General features: G+C 40.4%; 1 protein-coding gene and 1 long non-coding RNA gene across 3 annotated transcripts; one reads left to right on the top strand and one right to left on the bottom strand.

Annotated features, from left to right (window-relative positions):
- Positions 1-360: 360 nt before the first annotated feature.
- LOC107835806 (uncharacterized) lies at positions 361-2,183 on the top strand. The gene is made up of 2 exons (XR_001661629.1): positions 361-436; positions 1,244-2,183. It is a non-coding gene; the product is annotated as an uncharacterized LOC107835806 (long non-coding RNA).
- LOC103135409 (uncharacterized) lies at positions 1,414-12,446 on the bottom strand. Of its 2 annotated transcripts, XM_016669438.1 has the most exons (10): positions 12,287-12,446; positions 11,338-11,688; positions 9,221-9,559; positions 7,668-7,769; positions 7,055-7,381; positions 5,302-5,622; positions 3,602-3,931; positions 2,657-2,980; positions 2,482-2,575; positions 1,414-2,316 (listed from the first exon to the last, which is right to left on the bottom strand). In XM_016669438.1, exons 1-9 carry the CDS (start codon positions 12,315-12,317, stop codon positions 2,496-2,498), a joined length of 2,205 nt encoding a protein of 734 aa, XP_016524924.1. In that variant the 5' UTR covers positions 12,318-12,446; the 3' UTR covers positions 1,414-2,316; positions 2,482-2,495. The 2 variants fall into 2 exon arrangements, with proteins under 2 accessions (XP_016524924.1, XP_007548173.1); XM_007548111.2 differs by having other exon boundaries at positions 1,414-2,575.
- Positions 12,447-16,003: the final 3,557 nt, after the last annotated feature.

The raw sequence follows: 16,003 nt of genomic DNA, 5'->3' as shown, positions 1-16,003 counted from the left end.
AGTGTCCAGAATTTTTTAATGAAGTAGGATTTTCTATAGTTAATGAAACTACTAGACCTTAAAGTAATTTTTTTCCCAAAATTTTCTCAAATTAAAGTAACTAGGTCAATGTGAGTAGTTTACTGCCCACAATAATAGCAGTGACTCAATAGCGTTAGGTTAGTGCTTATAACCCAAAGTCAAACAGGCAAGAACAAAACAATTTAGCATAAATTCTACAAATCAGGAAGACTTTTTTATTTATCCACCATGACTGAAACTGACCGAAGTACCTACCCTGTTAAATAAAAAAATAAAAATAAAAAAAACGGAACCAAAGTACGGACAGCGTTTCACCAGGAGGCCCAAAGTGAGGAGCCCCGCCCCCCTGCCCCCCAGAGCCTGGGGAAGAACACGGCGGTTGCTCGTGTTTTACTGAAGCTTTTCGTGTTCACAGGTTAGTGATGTGAAGCTGGTGAAAACTGCCCCCCCCCCACCACCCCCCAAACTGTAAAGTAATGGGATATATGCCACGGACTTCCGTTTTGGCACTTCCGCATTTTTTTGCCACATAGAATCGTTCCGGTGCACAGGCAACAGTATGTTAACAATGGCTCCTCAGTCGCTGCAGGACTATTAATGATGCTTATAGAATTATTCAGACGTCCTGAAACGCTCCAACAACAACAAATGATTTGCTGGGTGTGTCAAAGTTCACAATAACAATAATAAGGTAAGTTAATAAATTGTTTGTATTCACCATAATGCCTCAAATGTCTGACGTAGCTAACAGGGACAAGCTTACAAATATGCTATGTAAACATTAAGTGTTTTGCTTATCTGTGCAGTGTGCAATCTATATATCTGTGCTATATAGATATATATCTATATAAACATATATAGATCTGTCTTTATTGTGCCCAAGCTATCAGTCGGAGCTGAAGTTAGCTTCCGAATGTAGCATCTAATTCGGAAAATAGCTAAAGGGCGATGACACTTAATTTTTCACTATCTTGAGGTTTTTTAATGTGTTGTACTTTAAAAACACATATACATTTCATACTTAACTAGATTATTCTGTACTAACAGCAGAATAAATAAAACATTTGTGAAACCTTCCAATTGATTTGTGAAATTCGTAAAATGTCAATAATAGATTTCAGAACGTTTTTTTTGCATCTGGAACGCATTAGATCTGAGTTATCAAATTGGCATTATTTGTTATTTTAACTTTCCGTTTTTTCTTTTTTTATTTTTATTATAGCTGGAGTTGGACAGTTGTTTGGTGGCTTCCTGGAGGGAGAGATTGGCTGAGCTAATGCTGCCATCAACTTTTCTCCTATTAACTTTTTTGCTTTTCTTTATATAAAAAGTATTTCTACCAGTTGCTCTTTTTCCATCTTGTATACAGTATTTGCTCTTTTTTTTTTTACCTTAATGCTTACCTGGTCAGTTGAGGTGGCAATGTACATTCTCTCGATTGCTGACAAAATGTCAGAACCACATGGATTGAGCTGGTCTGAATCTTTATTTCTCATTAAAACAACTTCTTGTAATTTTAAGAGATTGTTATAAAATTGCATGTTTATTCTGCTGTAACGATGACTGCATTCTTGCAATTAAAAAATCTTGTATCCTAACCGTAATGCTCCCTTATACAACTCACAGAAATGATGATTGAAATAAAGGCACTTTTTTAAAGTATTTTCTGTGATTTTATTATAGAAATTGAGGGCAGGAGAAATCGATTAAAATCAAATCTGGTATGAAAAAAAATCTTGCAAGTCATATCATCCAGCCTTATTCAGTATATTAAATTATATGACTAACTACATATTACTTAATATTCACATTTCTTTGCTGGTATTACCTAAAAATGTTGCATTTTAATATCTCACTTGAATTCCTGATCTACATGCAAATACTTCATATAATGTAACAGATATTTACAGACTAATTTTAAAGTTGAGTAATTTTTACACTCCTCTGCTCTACTGCTTCCTTTACCAGGAAGAATGAAGCATGAAGAACTCAGTGGATGAAGAGTCCTCCCTTCATCCATCAGAACCTTCACTGATCCCACATCACATTACAGCAAGGATCAATAATTTATGTATTAAATGAAATGTTTTTAAGCAGAAAAAAGTTTTAACAAATCAGCCCTGACTCAGCATAAATGCTGTTTCACAGCAGCTTCCTGATAGGAAAATCATACAGATATCCATCATTTATATACACTGCAGATATGCAGACATATCAATTTCCAAAATAGAAGAAAAACAGCGTTTACACAGTGTACACCTAGTGATGACTGTAAAAGAAGGCATCCAACTGATGATCCACATCAGTCTTCTTAAGGAGTGCCGGTGTGGAGATGGACTTTATGTGTTGTAAAATGTATTTCATGCTTTAGATGTAGAAAAATTATTTTTGGCCATAACAGTTTTTAAAGACTGGAAGTCGCCAGTTTCCATTGGTAGCAGACATTTCTCAGGTCGGGTCATGAGACTGACTGGTCAGCCCATGAGAGGAGTCGGGTCAACTGAGCTGCCTGTGGTCCTGATGTTCGCTGGTTGGTTCTGGACCTGAATAGTCCCTGCAAGACAGAGGACAGACATACAGACAAAGGACAGACAAACAAACTGGGACACGTTAATAAATAGATACATTAACTCACCTGTCATTTGAACTTGAAGAGTTTTCTCTTGCAGAATCCTCCCTTGCTTTTCATAAATTATACATTTATATTTCCCTAAATCGTCCTCTGTGAAGTTTTCCAAGGTCAGACTGAGGTCTCCGGTTTTAATGGGGTTTCCTTTCATGTTGGTTTTTTCTCTAAATGTCTTTTGCCCTCCGGGTTGGTCAGATCCATTCTCCCACACATGAATTTCTCTGTATTTGGGTTCAACCTGCAGCCACACCACTTTGCATTCTTCCAGCAGCTCAGCCGTTGTCCTGAAGGGAAGCTGGACTTTTGTGTCCTGCACCTCCACCTGATGCTCTGAAACAAGAAATCAAGATGTTTCATTATTTGAATTTAATCAAAATCAAAAATCAAATAAAAAAAATCAAATAAAAAAATCTAAATGATTTTTTTATTTTGATTTGAATTTAATGATCTATCGCTCAGGCACTAGTTTTCAAACAGACACGAGAATTTTTTAAAGCAATTTATATTTTTTTTCATATCAAGAGCAAAACAGGAGTCCAGTAAAAATCTATCAGAATTGAGAAAGCATCCAAGCTGCTCTGCAAATTAGTATCAGCTGTTTTTTTATCAACTCATGGCCAACATTATGGCTTCTGATCATCATGTGAGTCTATGTTACACCAGTCAATTTAAATCGGTACAACCCTAATATACCAGACACATGCACAAATGTTTAGAAGAAAAAGGGATGTTGTGTCATTCTATCTGGGAATGCAGGGAAATTCGGAAGTTCTGGTAGCACTATTCTGGAAGAGAACAATAGGACCAAGTATCAAGCAATGCCAATCCCAAGGTGGAGAGCGTCGCTTGTCAGAGAGATGTGTGAGTTCCCCTCCTGGACTTGTTAACTCTTCCCAATCTTGGTTGAATGATTGACAGTTGATGTGTGAATATCGGATTCAAACCACTGACCTTCGACACATAGCACCACTTCTTTCTTCTTCAGGATGGTTCCCTCCTTTCCGTAGACTTTGCAGGTGTAGGTGTCAGTGTCCCAGTCTGTTGGGTATTTCAATGTCAGACTGAAGTCTCCAGTTTTCATCCGGTCTTTATTTAATTCTGTTCGGCATGTGTAGGAGTTCAACCGGTCTTCATGTTGGTCTGAACCAGGTTGATATTTAAGAACCTTCCTATCTCTGCTGTTCATCCATTCCACTTCAATGTCCTTGCAGTTCATCGTATCTTGGGTTTCAAAAGGCAGCCGGACAGACGCCACCCCTGGTTTCACCTCTATTTCAAGGACTGAGAGGAAAACCATTAACATTACATTTACAAGGAGCAGTAGCTTTGACAATAATAATATATTAACAATGACTTGTTTGACGGGGTCTAAAGTACCATTTTCTAGATGTTGAGCAGGCTGAGCAGCAGGCTGACTCAACTGAATCAAAGTTGAAGCTGAAGTTTGAATTGTCTTGCCCAAGGACACAACAGAGAAGGACAGAGCAGGCCTTGAACCGACACCTCGAGATATTTCTGATATGAGCCTAGTTAATATAAAATCCTCCTTGTTCAATTAAATCTCTGTCAACAGAATGACCTTCCTAGAGCATCCTCACATTAGTGGCCAAACCCCAAAACACAACAGGATCAGTATCAGGATGAACTCCTACCGCCGTCGCCCAAAAGAGGATGTAAAATTAAACAAACAAAACTCAAATAATGCAATTTCTTATCTCCTCCACTGTATGTTATTTAGCTTTAACATGATGTAAAGCTAAATATTTAGCCTTTCATAATGTTAATATAATTAACTGAAGGTAATTATATTACCTTCAGTTGTTATGCTACATATATCAAATATGACCTAAAAGAAATTTGACTTCCTGATTTAACTCCTTGAAATTGAGCATTTGTCTCTTTAAGAAACTCCTGCTCTTTCTGAAGCTCCGCCTCCAGGAAGTCATCCCAACATGGCTCCTCTTTTAACCCTTAAATGTTTTTATCAGCGTCGCTCTGAGCAGCAGCTCCTATACTGAGCTCAGCAGTTCCACCAGTGGTTTGCTAATTGATGCTGGCTAGTCTGAAGGAGCTGAGTGGAGAAGGAGCTGAGTGGAGAAGGAGCTGGGCCTAGAAGGTGGAGCTACGTCCCCCAGGCAGATATCTTCATAGTGCATTTTGTGTTATATTTTTCAGTCTGCTAATTTTTCAATATTGCCTATAACATTTTCTTGTCTATGACGTCACTGCACCGGTGACTGAGGTGGTAGGAGTTTTTCCTGTAACATTTGGGCCTGAATGACTTTGTGTAGTCTGAAGCGCTTTGGGATACTCTGGACAACATAAAACATTTTAAGAACAGGCCTTACCACATTTCTTTTAGCAAATTTTTTGGTTCATTTTCTTAGATATTTGTTTTGATCTTTTATTTATTCAGTTATTTGATTATCTTTATCCATTACAATTGCTTCTTTTGTTCTTGTTTTTGCCCTTTGACATCTAAAGATCAGGAATTGAACCCAGGCTGCGTCTACAACCAGAGCCTCCATTTAAGGGAGCTCAGCTGAGGATTTGCTTAGCTGTTCTTTCTGAAAATTTTAAGTCAATATTTAAAGTAAAATGTTATTGTAGTTTGACATTACAAACAGCTGTCCCGTGTTTCCACCACTGACCTTTGACATGAAGATCAACCTCCCTCCTCAGGAGGATTTTTCCCTCCTTGTCATAGATGGTGCAGGTGAGGTGGTCGGATTCTCTCAGATATTTCACTGTCAGGCTGAGATCTTTATCTTCTAGGGGATTTTTCTTCATCTCTGTTCTTTCTTTATAATACCAGTGTTGTTGATTGGGCTGATAAGAACCATTCTGAAACACATACATGGTCCATTTTTTCTTGTCCCTCCACTCCACTTTAGCATCTTTAGGAAGGTCAGCTGAGATTTTAAATGGCAGGGTGACAGACTCTTCTCCTGAATCCGCCAACACCTGGTCCACTAAGAACACAAAGAAGAAGAATGCTGTCTTCACTGAAACTGGTACATTCTGCTGTGTGCTTGGTCAGAACCCTTCATGGACTCCAGGTTCATCAGAAACATTGGAGCTTCTGAACAGAACAGGTTTGAATAGAATCGTTGAATGCTGCACGTGACGTCATGCTCACCAGAACCCCGCCCACTCCACCATGATGGACGTCAAAACAACAAAATGCCTCCTTTAAGCTACTCTAAAAATATGTGTAACTTGATATTGCTTCTGTAGTTTATTTCACTTCGAAAATGTTCACAGGGTGCTACGCGGTCGGCTGCACAAACAGACAAGGATGAAAACCAAGCTTGTCATTTTGTAACTTTTAATGTTAATGAAAGATGCGGCGGTGATGGACTGCAGTCGTCAGTCCTATAGCTCTCGGTGTAACCGCGGATTTACAGCAAACATTTTTTACAAGGTAAAAAGATTAACGTTCATTTAATTTATAAGTAAGTATAATTAGAAAGATATCAAATATGGCATTATGGAAAAGATATGCGCCTAACCATTGGACCATGGGACAGTGCCGCACCGTCATGTAGCCTAGCATGTATGGGAACAACTGGTTAGCATCTCGTCTTTTATACGTTTACATTGCTGCTCCGGTTTAAGGACCTACTGCCATAAATCGTGGTGTGAATTCAGGCAAAGTTGGTAGTTTGATTAACTCGTCAGGAGGGAGGAGGTTCGGGTCGGTTTCTAAGCTAGCTTCTGTAAATCCCACCGTCTATGAGCCCAACCAGGTGAGCTATGTTCAGACAAATTAGCTCGACTCGAACAAGAAGAAAGCATAAAGAAAGTGACAAAAACAACTTGAGAAAACAACTTAAGTCGCTCAGTTCCGATGTCCATCATGGCGCCTCGAACGGTTGACGTAGTTGCAAAGGGTCTTATGGCTTCTGCAGCTAACTGCTGCATTATGGTCTGTTTTGCTATATCTGTTGACGTGAACAAAATGCTTTCAGTGTATTTCCCTTTAGAGGTAAAGCTTGGCTCAAAGATATCAAAACAATTTGGAAGGATAATCAAGTGAAAAAAATAATAAATTGAGACTCTGGCTGACTCAAAAATTTTAATATTGCTTTCAGTCAGAAGGAACATGTTGGTAAATTTTAAGATTTTATAAAATTATAATCTGCCAGGAGGGAGTATGAATAAATTTGGGCTTTACTAATGAAAAATATTAATGCAAATCTTAATATGATTGTAAGGCAGGCTTTTATTGATACTGGAATAATTTTATTATATATTCTTTGATAATCTCAAAAGTATTGAAGCTGTTTATCTTGTAAAAGAAGAACAAGTGTTTGAGCTCCTTTGTTTTTTTTAGATAAAAGGTTTCAGGTTAAAACTGATTTCAGAAAACAATGATGTTAGATTTATAGCTTCAGCACTGACCTTTGACCTTAAGCATCACCTGTTTTTTCTTCAGATCCTTTCCCTTCCTGTTGTAGACAGTGCAGGTATAGGTGTTTCTGTCTGCATATGAGGGGTACTTTAGGGTCAGATTGAAGACCCCAAACTTCAGCCAGTCTTTATTCATTTCTGTTCTTCCTTTGTAAGCCTTGTATTGGTCATTAGATGAGTCCAGACCATTCTGATAAACATAGACTTTCTTTCCACGGCTGTCTGTCCACTCCACTCTAACATCCTGAAACACGTAAAATGGAAACCAGCAGCGCAGCAGGACAGACTCTGATCCTGATTCCACCTTCACGTGGTGAACTGTGAGAACAAAGACCATCGTTAGATGTTGAAAAGTACAGAAATACCAGACTTTATTATACATTTTATTTGTATGTGCCTTTCTTGGCACTCAAGATCAATTTACGTAAGATAGCATAAAAAATAATCCTGTATGAAGTGTAAGCATTGATATTCCTTCATGTTTTGATCTAAATTTGGTTTGTGAGAAATGAAACATGCTCAAATAAAACCAAATATCCTAATATTGCTCACACCCTGTATGAAGCAACAGAGCACGTTTACCATCACACAGTATCAAACTCACCAGATCTAGGATAGAAATAATACCAATAGATGCATCCTCCAACAACCACCAACACAAGAACCACAGATATCAAGAGTCCTGAGGCCCATGTTGGAAACGGCTCTGTAGAAACATCAACATTATAATTAATGAAGAACGTTGTGATCATTTAGACTTTATATGCCGCAATGGACTCAAATGATTATTAGTGTCAAACTGAGAATCAGCGGCATTGAAAATCTAGACTTGTCCTGTTTGAATGTTTAGTTTCACTGAGAGCTCTCTCTGATTGCCCAACTGGTTTAGTGAATAAACTCTGTAGAACATCAATGTGATGGCATGTTTCATGTTTTTCATGAAATGTGTTATTTAAAACTACCCATCCATCTTTCTTCTGCTTATCCGAGATCAGCTCATGAGGGCAACAGGTCCAGGAGTTTCTCTCCTCATGAAGCTAATCCAGCTCATTATGGTGAATCCCATTACTTCCCCAAGCCAGATGCTATATACATTTTCCCTCCAATGAGTTCTGATCTTCCCCAGGGTCTTTCTTCATATCTTCTTTAAATTTCCCTGATGTCCCAGTTTTGCTCCTGAAACCACAGAAGCAGCTGGGCACCTGGTACCTGCCAGCTGCTTTGGAGTCAGCCCAGCCCTAACGGTTTTCAGCCAAATGGTGTCCAGCACCACCGGTGTCCACCAGCAGGTCCTCTGGTTGTGACCATGTCATCAGTAGCCTTCAGGCTACATCATCTTGAAGCCAAACCTTCAATGAGATCTTAAACATGGTTCATGCAGATTCCATGTCTCCAACGTCCCTCAGGACATGAGAGAACTTCATAAAAATCACTGGAAAAGGTTCCTGAACAATGTGTTTTTAACTAAACTTATCAAAATTCAGCAATTATACTGCAGGATTTTGTTGTGTTTTTTTTTTTTTTCGGAAAATGTTATCAAATGTTGTTGCTTGTTTGTGAACATCCGTACTCAGATTTGCTCCTTCACTTATCAGGTGGGGCCCAACTTTGGTAGTTTGACAAAAAAAAATCAAACGTTGTTAATAATTTTGTAAATAATAAATTACTACAATTGTTAATAATTACATAAACCAAGCACTGTTGCCAATTACTCTTGCTCTACACCAAGGGCGTAGGTTCGGTCTAAGTTTTGGTCGGGACTTTTTCATATCCCGTGAATATTGGTCGGGACATGTCCCTACCTTCCCTACCCAAACCTACGCCCATGCTCTACACATAGCACCTCACCCTAACATTCGTTTCTACAAGTCAGGGGCATAAGTAGAAAATGTAAAAATTCCTGTGTCTAATTGGATTTAATGAGATGTCCATTAAAACGCTTAAGCTATTTATTGTGACTCAGAGTGAGTCATTTTCAGCAATTAAAAAAGGGTGTATCAAACCATCTGTCACCTTCTGTAGACGTTTCATTCATTACAAAATTAACTCGACTTTATCTTTGTGTGTTAAAATAAATTAAATAATAATGTACTAAGCACTCTGTGCAGCAGGTTTTGCTCTTTTCTAACAGCCTTTCTCTGTATGAAAAGCTCTGACCTTTTGCGACGTGGTGCAGTACCACTGTCTGCCTCAGGATGTCCTCGTTTGTGTAGACGGTGCAGATGTAGCTGCCATTGTCTCTCTCTGTGGGGAACTTCAGGGTCAGGCTGAGGTCACCGGACCTCAGCAGGTCAGCGTTCATCTCTGTGCGGCCGCGGTAAAGGCCATCCTGTTTGGTGTTGCGTTCACTTGTGTTGGAAAACACATGAACAATCCTAAAATCTGGATCAGAACGGATCCACTCCACCACTGTGTTCTCCTTTAGGCCAGCTGTGGTTTTACAGGGCAGGACAACAGACTCCGCCTTTTCATTCACCTTCACCTCTATGAGGTTGTCTGAAAGAGAAACAAAATACAGCATAGCCAGCACTGCAAAAATCACATTCTGGTAACATCAACTTTAAATGTTGTCACTCAACTTAAAACAGCCGATTCTCACTCTGATTTGGTCCCTGAAAGGCTCTGGTGATCAAATGTTTTCAGAGGATCATAAATCCATTGACTGTTAATTGGTCTCTCTAAGCAGCCCTCAGCTGTCTCCGTCCATCCTGTGATGGACTGAAGACCTGTCCAGGGTGGATACCGCCTCTCACCCAGTGACCAGTGGAGTTACACACTGTGGTTCCTACAGCATCAATGGGTTTAGCTAATTAATGAAAGTAAAGTTTGATGGGAAGAATCTGAACATTCTTCCCTCTGCAGAGCAGAATCATGAAAGCTTTGAGCAGATCTGGAGGAATTTCAGGCAACAGATTGTAACCTCTGGCCCCTCAGAGGGTTCTGCTTCAAGAACCATCATCAGCTGGTTGGACCTGATGGAATCACTCTAGAGAACCTTCATCCAATTCTACAATCCCAGACTTTACTGAGCAGAGAAGAACTGGATGTTCTTCTCTGAGGATGCAGCTTCCCTGAGATGGACCTTCACCTGGTGGGAACATGAATCAGATGGATCCTCTCTCCAGATGTTTGGTGGAAAAGGAGCATTCAGCCTTTTATCAGCCTCAGTAACCTGAAGCCAGACTCTGATGGTAGGCTGGCTCATGGTCTGGGCTTGGCTTATCTCCTCTTCTGTGATGCAGAAAAGTCCAGCAGAGAATCTAGAGCAGTTCTTAACCTGGGTTCGACGGAGCCTCTGCCGTGGAGGTAAAGACACACTGTGTAAAGTCGTGATGACGCCCCCCTTTGCCATCACTTGCTGCAGAGGATCACGTTACATTGCTTAGCCAATCAGTGCTGTGGGAAGGAGATCCACTCTCAGCATGGATTTGAACTTGTGTCTTTAATTACTTCAGTAAAGCTCACTGTTTTTACCAAATTCTATAGTCTAAATCTGCTCCTTAGTCACATCTTTTCGGGGTTGGTACTGCCTCTAGTGGCGTGGGGGAGGTAATACAATTAATATAATTACATTAATAAATCAGAATACCGCAAATTATTTTCTGTGTCGAGGGGGGAGGGAGGGTTCGGTGAATGCGCATATGAAACTGGGGGGTTCGATACCTCAAAAAAGGTTAAGAACCACTGATCTAGAGCAATGCCTGCTGCCTTCAGGACCACACCCGCTCCAGGGACAGCCATCGTCATGATGGAAAATCTCCATCACTGATACCAGGCTGAGGAAGAGGAGGGAACAGCTCCAGGAATGCCTGAAGTTCTGACCCAATCCCAACACATGATTAGTGAATGTTTAGCAGCCAGAAAAAGGGAAAGATGAACCTGTACAGTTGGACACCTTCAGACATGTTTGCAAGAATGAGACAAAACAACCTTGAACCATTTATCACGCAATATGAATATAAAGACTCATGCTTGTTGCTGGACTCCAACATTTTATGATGCTAAATTGGACTGATTGCTGTTTTTGAGCCTGAGAGTAAGGGTGCCACCTATTGTTGAGTTTTTCGGCTCTTTAAACCTGCAGATGAACATATCTCAGTGGGTGGATGTGTGCAGCTAGTGCTGAAGATTTCTTTGTTGTTGATGTGCGTTACTGACTTATCACCACATCCTCATCTCCAAAGCACTTTGTGACTGTTCAACAGCTCTATCTGCTCAGTACAGACTAAAATGACTTTTGTGAAATGTTTTCAACTCTTAGTTTCTTTACTAACCTTTGACCTTCAGCTGAACTTGAGCCAGCTTCAGCTCTGCTCTTCCATCAGAGATGCTGCAGGTGTAGTTTCCACTGTCAGCCAGCTGAGGTTTTCTCACAGTCAGGTCAAAGTCTCCGGTTTCCAGAGCGTCAGGCTCCATTGAGGTCCGTCGTCTGTAAACCTGGTTTTGGTCTTTATGATCATCACCTTGTTCTCTTCGTAGGTGGATAACTTTGGGGTTGAGATCATTTCTTGACCATAAAACTGAGGGGTTAACCTCAGATACATCATAAGAGTAGTGGCAGCGCAGCAGCACAGACTCTGCCCCTTCATTCACCTCAACCACCCCACCTAGGGCATGCTGGGAAACTGTAAGGACACACAGACACAAAACACCACCAGTTTAGTGTTAGTTTGGTTCTTGATCTACATGGCATTGGCACTAAATGTGTTCATTAGTGAACTGACTGGAAGGTTCTGAATTTCTTCCTGACTGTTCGTGTCACAGTGACTCTGTTTCCCTCCTGATAAAAACACATGACCATATCCAAAATAACCAAATAACATAATTAACCTGTAACCCTATGTTACAGGTTCACTGTCTTCAATTTCAACTTGTCGGTTATGTATCCCATGCAGCTTAAATCAAATTTCCACACAATTACAAATTCTTATTGGATACAGAAATATAAATATTTGAGCACAGTAATCTGTAGTCTGTAACCTAATTCTTCAGAAGCAATAGAAAGCTGTCCTGGAGTTATCTTTAACAACTGAACTCCTGATATCATGTAATTGACAAGCTCTACAAAAACCCATAATAAATCATCTGAAGTGGAAACATGAAGGAGATTCTCCTGGTAGTCAAATGTGCTGCTTTGGATCCACAGAACATTTTCTATGGTTGAGTTGAGCAGAAAGAAATACAGAGACTGAAGTGATGATGATGAGAGGAAAATGGTCTTACCCGACAGAAGGATCCCAAACAACAGCAACATCTTGACCTTCCTGTCAGTCAGAAACCAGAACAACCCAAATAGATCATTTTATATCCCAGTTTGAACAGTTCCTGAATGAACCAGCAGTTCTCATGACTGAGTCAGTAAAACAGATCCAGAGGAGAAGGCTAGTTTTATCATAAGGCCCCGCCCCATTCAGAACCAGTTCATCCAGTTTGTGGTCTGTTGGCCAGAGTTTGTAGAAACTCTAAGCAGTGACATTTGCATTTGCTTTGTGCAGCTCTGCTCTTCCTGGTTTCACTTTGTGGAAACATTAAGAAAAACGATCATCACTTTCCTATTATAATGGCTGAAGTAATTGTTACCAAGAGTGATTTTGGAAATAAAAAAGAATCACTTCTAACAAAAAGTGATTTAGGCCATTATATGAGGGAGGTGATGACATTATGGTAATATAATATCTACACTAACAGCATCAGAGTTGATTCCAGCTCATTTACCTCCACCAATCCACCCAGATCACGGTGGAAACTGTTCTGTGGCTCTTCATGTCAGCATATAATGAAAAACATCTGATTTTTATCAGGTTCTGTCATTATAATTATGTCTTCCATCCATCCTCTGCCTTTCTGGGAGCAACTCTGACAAATATACAAACTGTAATGCAGGCGTGTGATTGGCTGAGCACACTGACATGAACAGGAAGAGCTCAGCGTATTGTTGTGTAACCCTTGAGTTCTACAATGAAAATGCAGACAGCATGTTCATTTATTTACTTTAAATAATATATTATTATTATTATTATTATTATTATTATTATTATTATTATTATTATTATTATGTAAGGAAAACGGTTAATGTTTTACTGGTTATTTTGGATTAAAATAGCCAATTATTCCTTCCTGGTTGTTAATCAGCAGAGCCACGGTTCCTCTCTTTGTTCTGTCTCAGTTCGAAGACGATTTTCGTGTGTCGTAGAACCAGACTCACCACATCATGTGAATTAGTCCAGGAGGAAACTCATAGCTGGCATGTTTCTGTCAGAACAAACTGGGCCACTTCCAGTTCCAATTAATAAGAATGTGGAGAAACAGGAAAATCATCTTTATTTGAAACAACAGATTTGATCTGTTTGTTAGTCAGAAGAACCTGGTTAACCTCCTGTACTATTGAATGAAACTCTAGTATTTCAGTCCTCAGTCCTAATAAAACTGGAAAACGTTGTAGAACTCCTGGTTCTGGTCATCTGTTGGAATAAATGTATATAAGTTATCATATGTTTGTTTTATGTCTTTACTCTTACTATAATAGGTAATGGAAATTTCCATTATGAGTAGTGGTATGCAAAACATATTTGTCTGCAGGTTGTTCGTGAGGAGAAAACTGTAACCTACCCAGAAGATGAACAGAATGTAGCTGTCACGACAGTAGACGGGAATTCCTGGCCTTGGAGATAATGTGCTCTGTTAATGCTATGTAATAATCAGACACGCAGCTGTTTCTTCCCCCTTCCTTTAGAACTGCGTGCCACATACAACTAGGGCGTCCCCTAAGACTGAATAAAAGTGCAGGAGACTCATCAGAACATAGGGGAAAACTGTAACTGGGTTTCTCTGTGTTCTCGTGAGATAAAAATTAATCACGTCTCCTCTCTTCTTTTGTCTGTGTGTTATAGATGTTTTAGGTTTCTGAACCTGACATCATCCCTTTGTGTTGAACTCGCCAAACAACATGTGGCCCAGCTAGATCTGGAAGGTTCTGGGTTCGAATCCCTGCCTGCTCTTTCTGTGCATCCCACCCAAACACATCTCTGCTCAGCTGGGCGTCTCTCTCATCTGCGTCGTCCCTAAGTTTGAGTGTGTGCCTCGGACCTGACCATAGTCTACCTGGAGAAAAGCATCAGTGTGACCAGCAGAGATAATCTGGACAGTGGATGGATGACCATCTGATGTGGTTCTCCTCTACACTAACTAAAATATATGCATCAAAATCTACATGAATTAATGATGGACAAGATATGTAAATTACATACATAAGCATCTATGTTCTTATGTTTAAGAACAGAGAAGTTTTCAGGTGATGCTTAACAGAAAATGTCTGTTTAAACAGCACAACAGCTGGTGACCTTTTAACACAGCAGTACATTTCATGGCTGCAGCAAAGAGGAGCAGGAAAAATGTGACTGAGCTTCAGAGAGAAAAGAGTCTGAATGAACCAGAGGAGAGCTTGATGGCTTTAAACAGGACCAGGCCTGCCAGCTTCTGGAAGCCCAGGTTGGTTTTGGTTAAACGTTGAGCTGAACATGTTAATAAACCTACCAGTCTTCCTGTCCACCCAGACGGTCCAACCTGAGCCGGTTCCTCTACTGGCTCAGGTTGCTCAAGTTACTGAGCAGAACACGATGGTTCTGTTCAGTAACTTTGCTGTTCCTGGAGCCACAGATATCAGAGGTTGGTCCTGGAATCTGCTGCAGACTCTGCTCCAGTTTGGAGGTTACATCTCCAAGCAATGACCACTGGGAACACTGGATCCACTGGAACCATCGACTCGACCCTCAACAACATCTCTCTCTCCTCTTTGAGCCTTGGTATTTCTGGAGCTTTATGCGTTCCTTCTTGTTGTTGCTACATCTATCTCTGCTGATGATCCATCACCTGCTATGTGTCTGGATCTTAAAGTCCCTCCGGATTTTGGCCCAGTCCTTCTCCATCACTCCCAGTCTTCCACTTTGACTGGGGGATCTCCAGCCCATTCTCTCCACAGATGCTCCTGTAGACTCCCCACACCTGGTTGCTTTTACCTGCCAGAATCTGGCATCCAGGTTGATGTGTTGGTTGTTTCAGGGGAAACCTTTCCATTGCCTAGATCTTTGGTCCGGTCTGGTGAGGTAGATAAGACCGACAACACCAATGGGTCCCTGCAGCCGCCCTCTTGGTGTGCAGAAGCCTCCTCCCCAGTAGGTGTCTGTAGCAAAGAACTGACCTGAGATGAAGGATCTGAACAAAGTGAGGCTGTCACGCTTTGTAGACCTCATATTTTCACAGAGAGGACTGTGGCAACACAGAGGAATTGGCAGACTGGGGTGATGTCCCAGTTTAAGAAACACTAACTTAACTTAAACGGGCTGATAGATGTAACTGATGAGTAACTTTTAAATGAGTTTTGGCTCATTTCAAAGTGCACTGAAGGTGTTTGCACTGTAGAAACTAGACAACAAATAAGATCTTACTCGTAAGTAACAAGTAAGATTTAGTGTTTTTTACCAACATCAACATTACAGGAAGTAAAGCCTTGAAATGTTTCATGTTATTATGGATCTAATCAGTTTTTATCAGGCGTTGTTGTGTTAGGTGCTTTCAGATTTGTGTCACCAGGGGGCGCAGCTTCACCACTTGACATTCAATTTATTTTGGAGATTTCTCACAGATCCAACTGGAATCTGTTGCAGCACAGGTGTCAAACTCCAGTCCTGGAGGGGCACTGCTCTGCAACTTTTTGATGTGCCTCTACTGCACCACCTGAATAGAATAATTATGTCATTAGCAAGGCTCTGGAGAACTTATCTACACAAGAAGGAGGTAGTTAAGCTATTTTATTCCAGTGTTTTGTACCTGTAGCACATCTAAAAACCGCAGAGAGCGGAGGACTGGAGTTTGACACCCCTGTGCTGCAGCGAACAGAGAGCTATAGATCCACATCAAACCCAGTTCCTGTTTGTTTGCTTG

This window comes from Poecilia formosa, unplaced genomic scaffold (genome assembly GCF_000485575.1).
Source record: "Poecilia formosa unplaced genomic scaffold, Poecilia_formosa-5.1.2 Scaffold25, whole genome shotgun sequence".
In the NCBI taxonomy this organism is placed as follows: domain Eukaryota; kingdom Metazoa; phylum Chordata; class Actinopteri; order Cyprinodontiformes; family Poeciliidae; genus Poecilia; species Poecilia formosa.
Note: the sequence above shows the minus strand (reverse complement) of the source record. Positions and strands in the feature narration are given on the sequence as shown.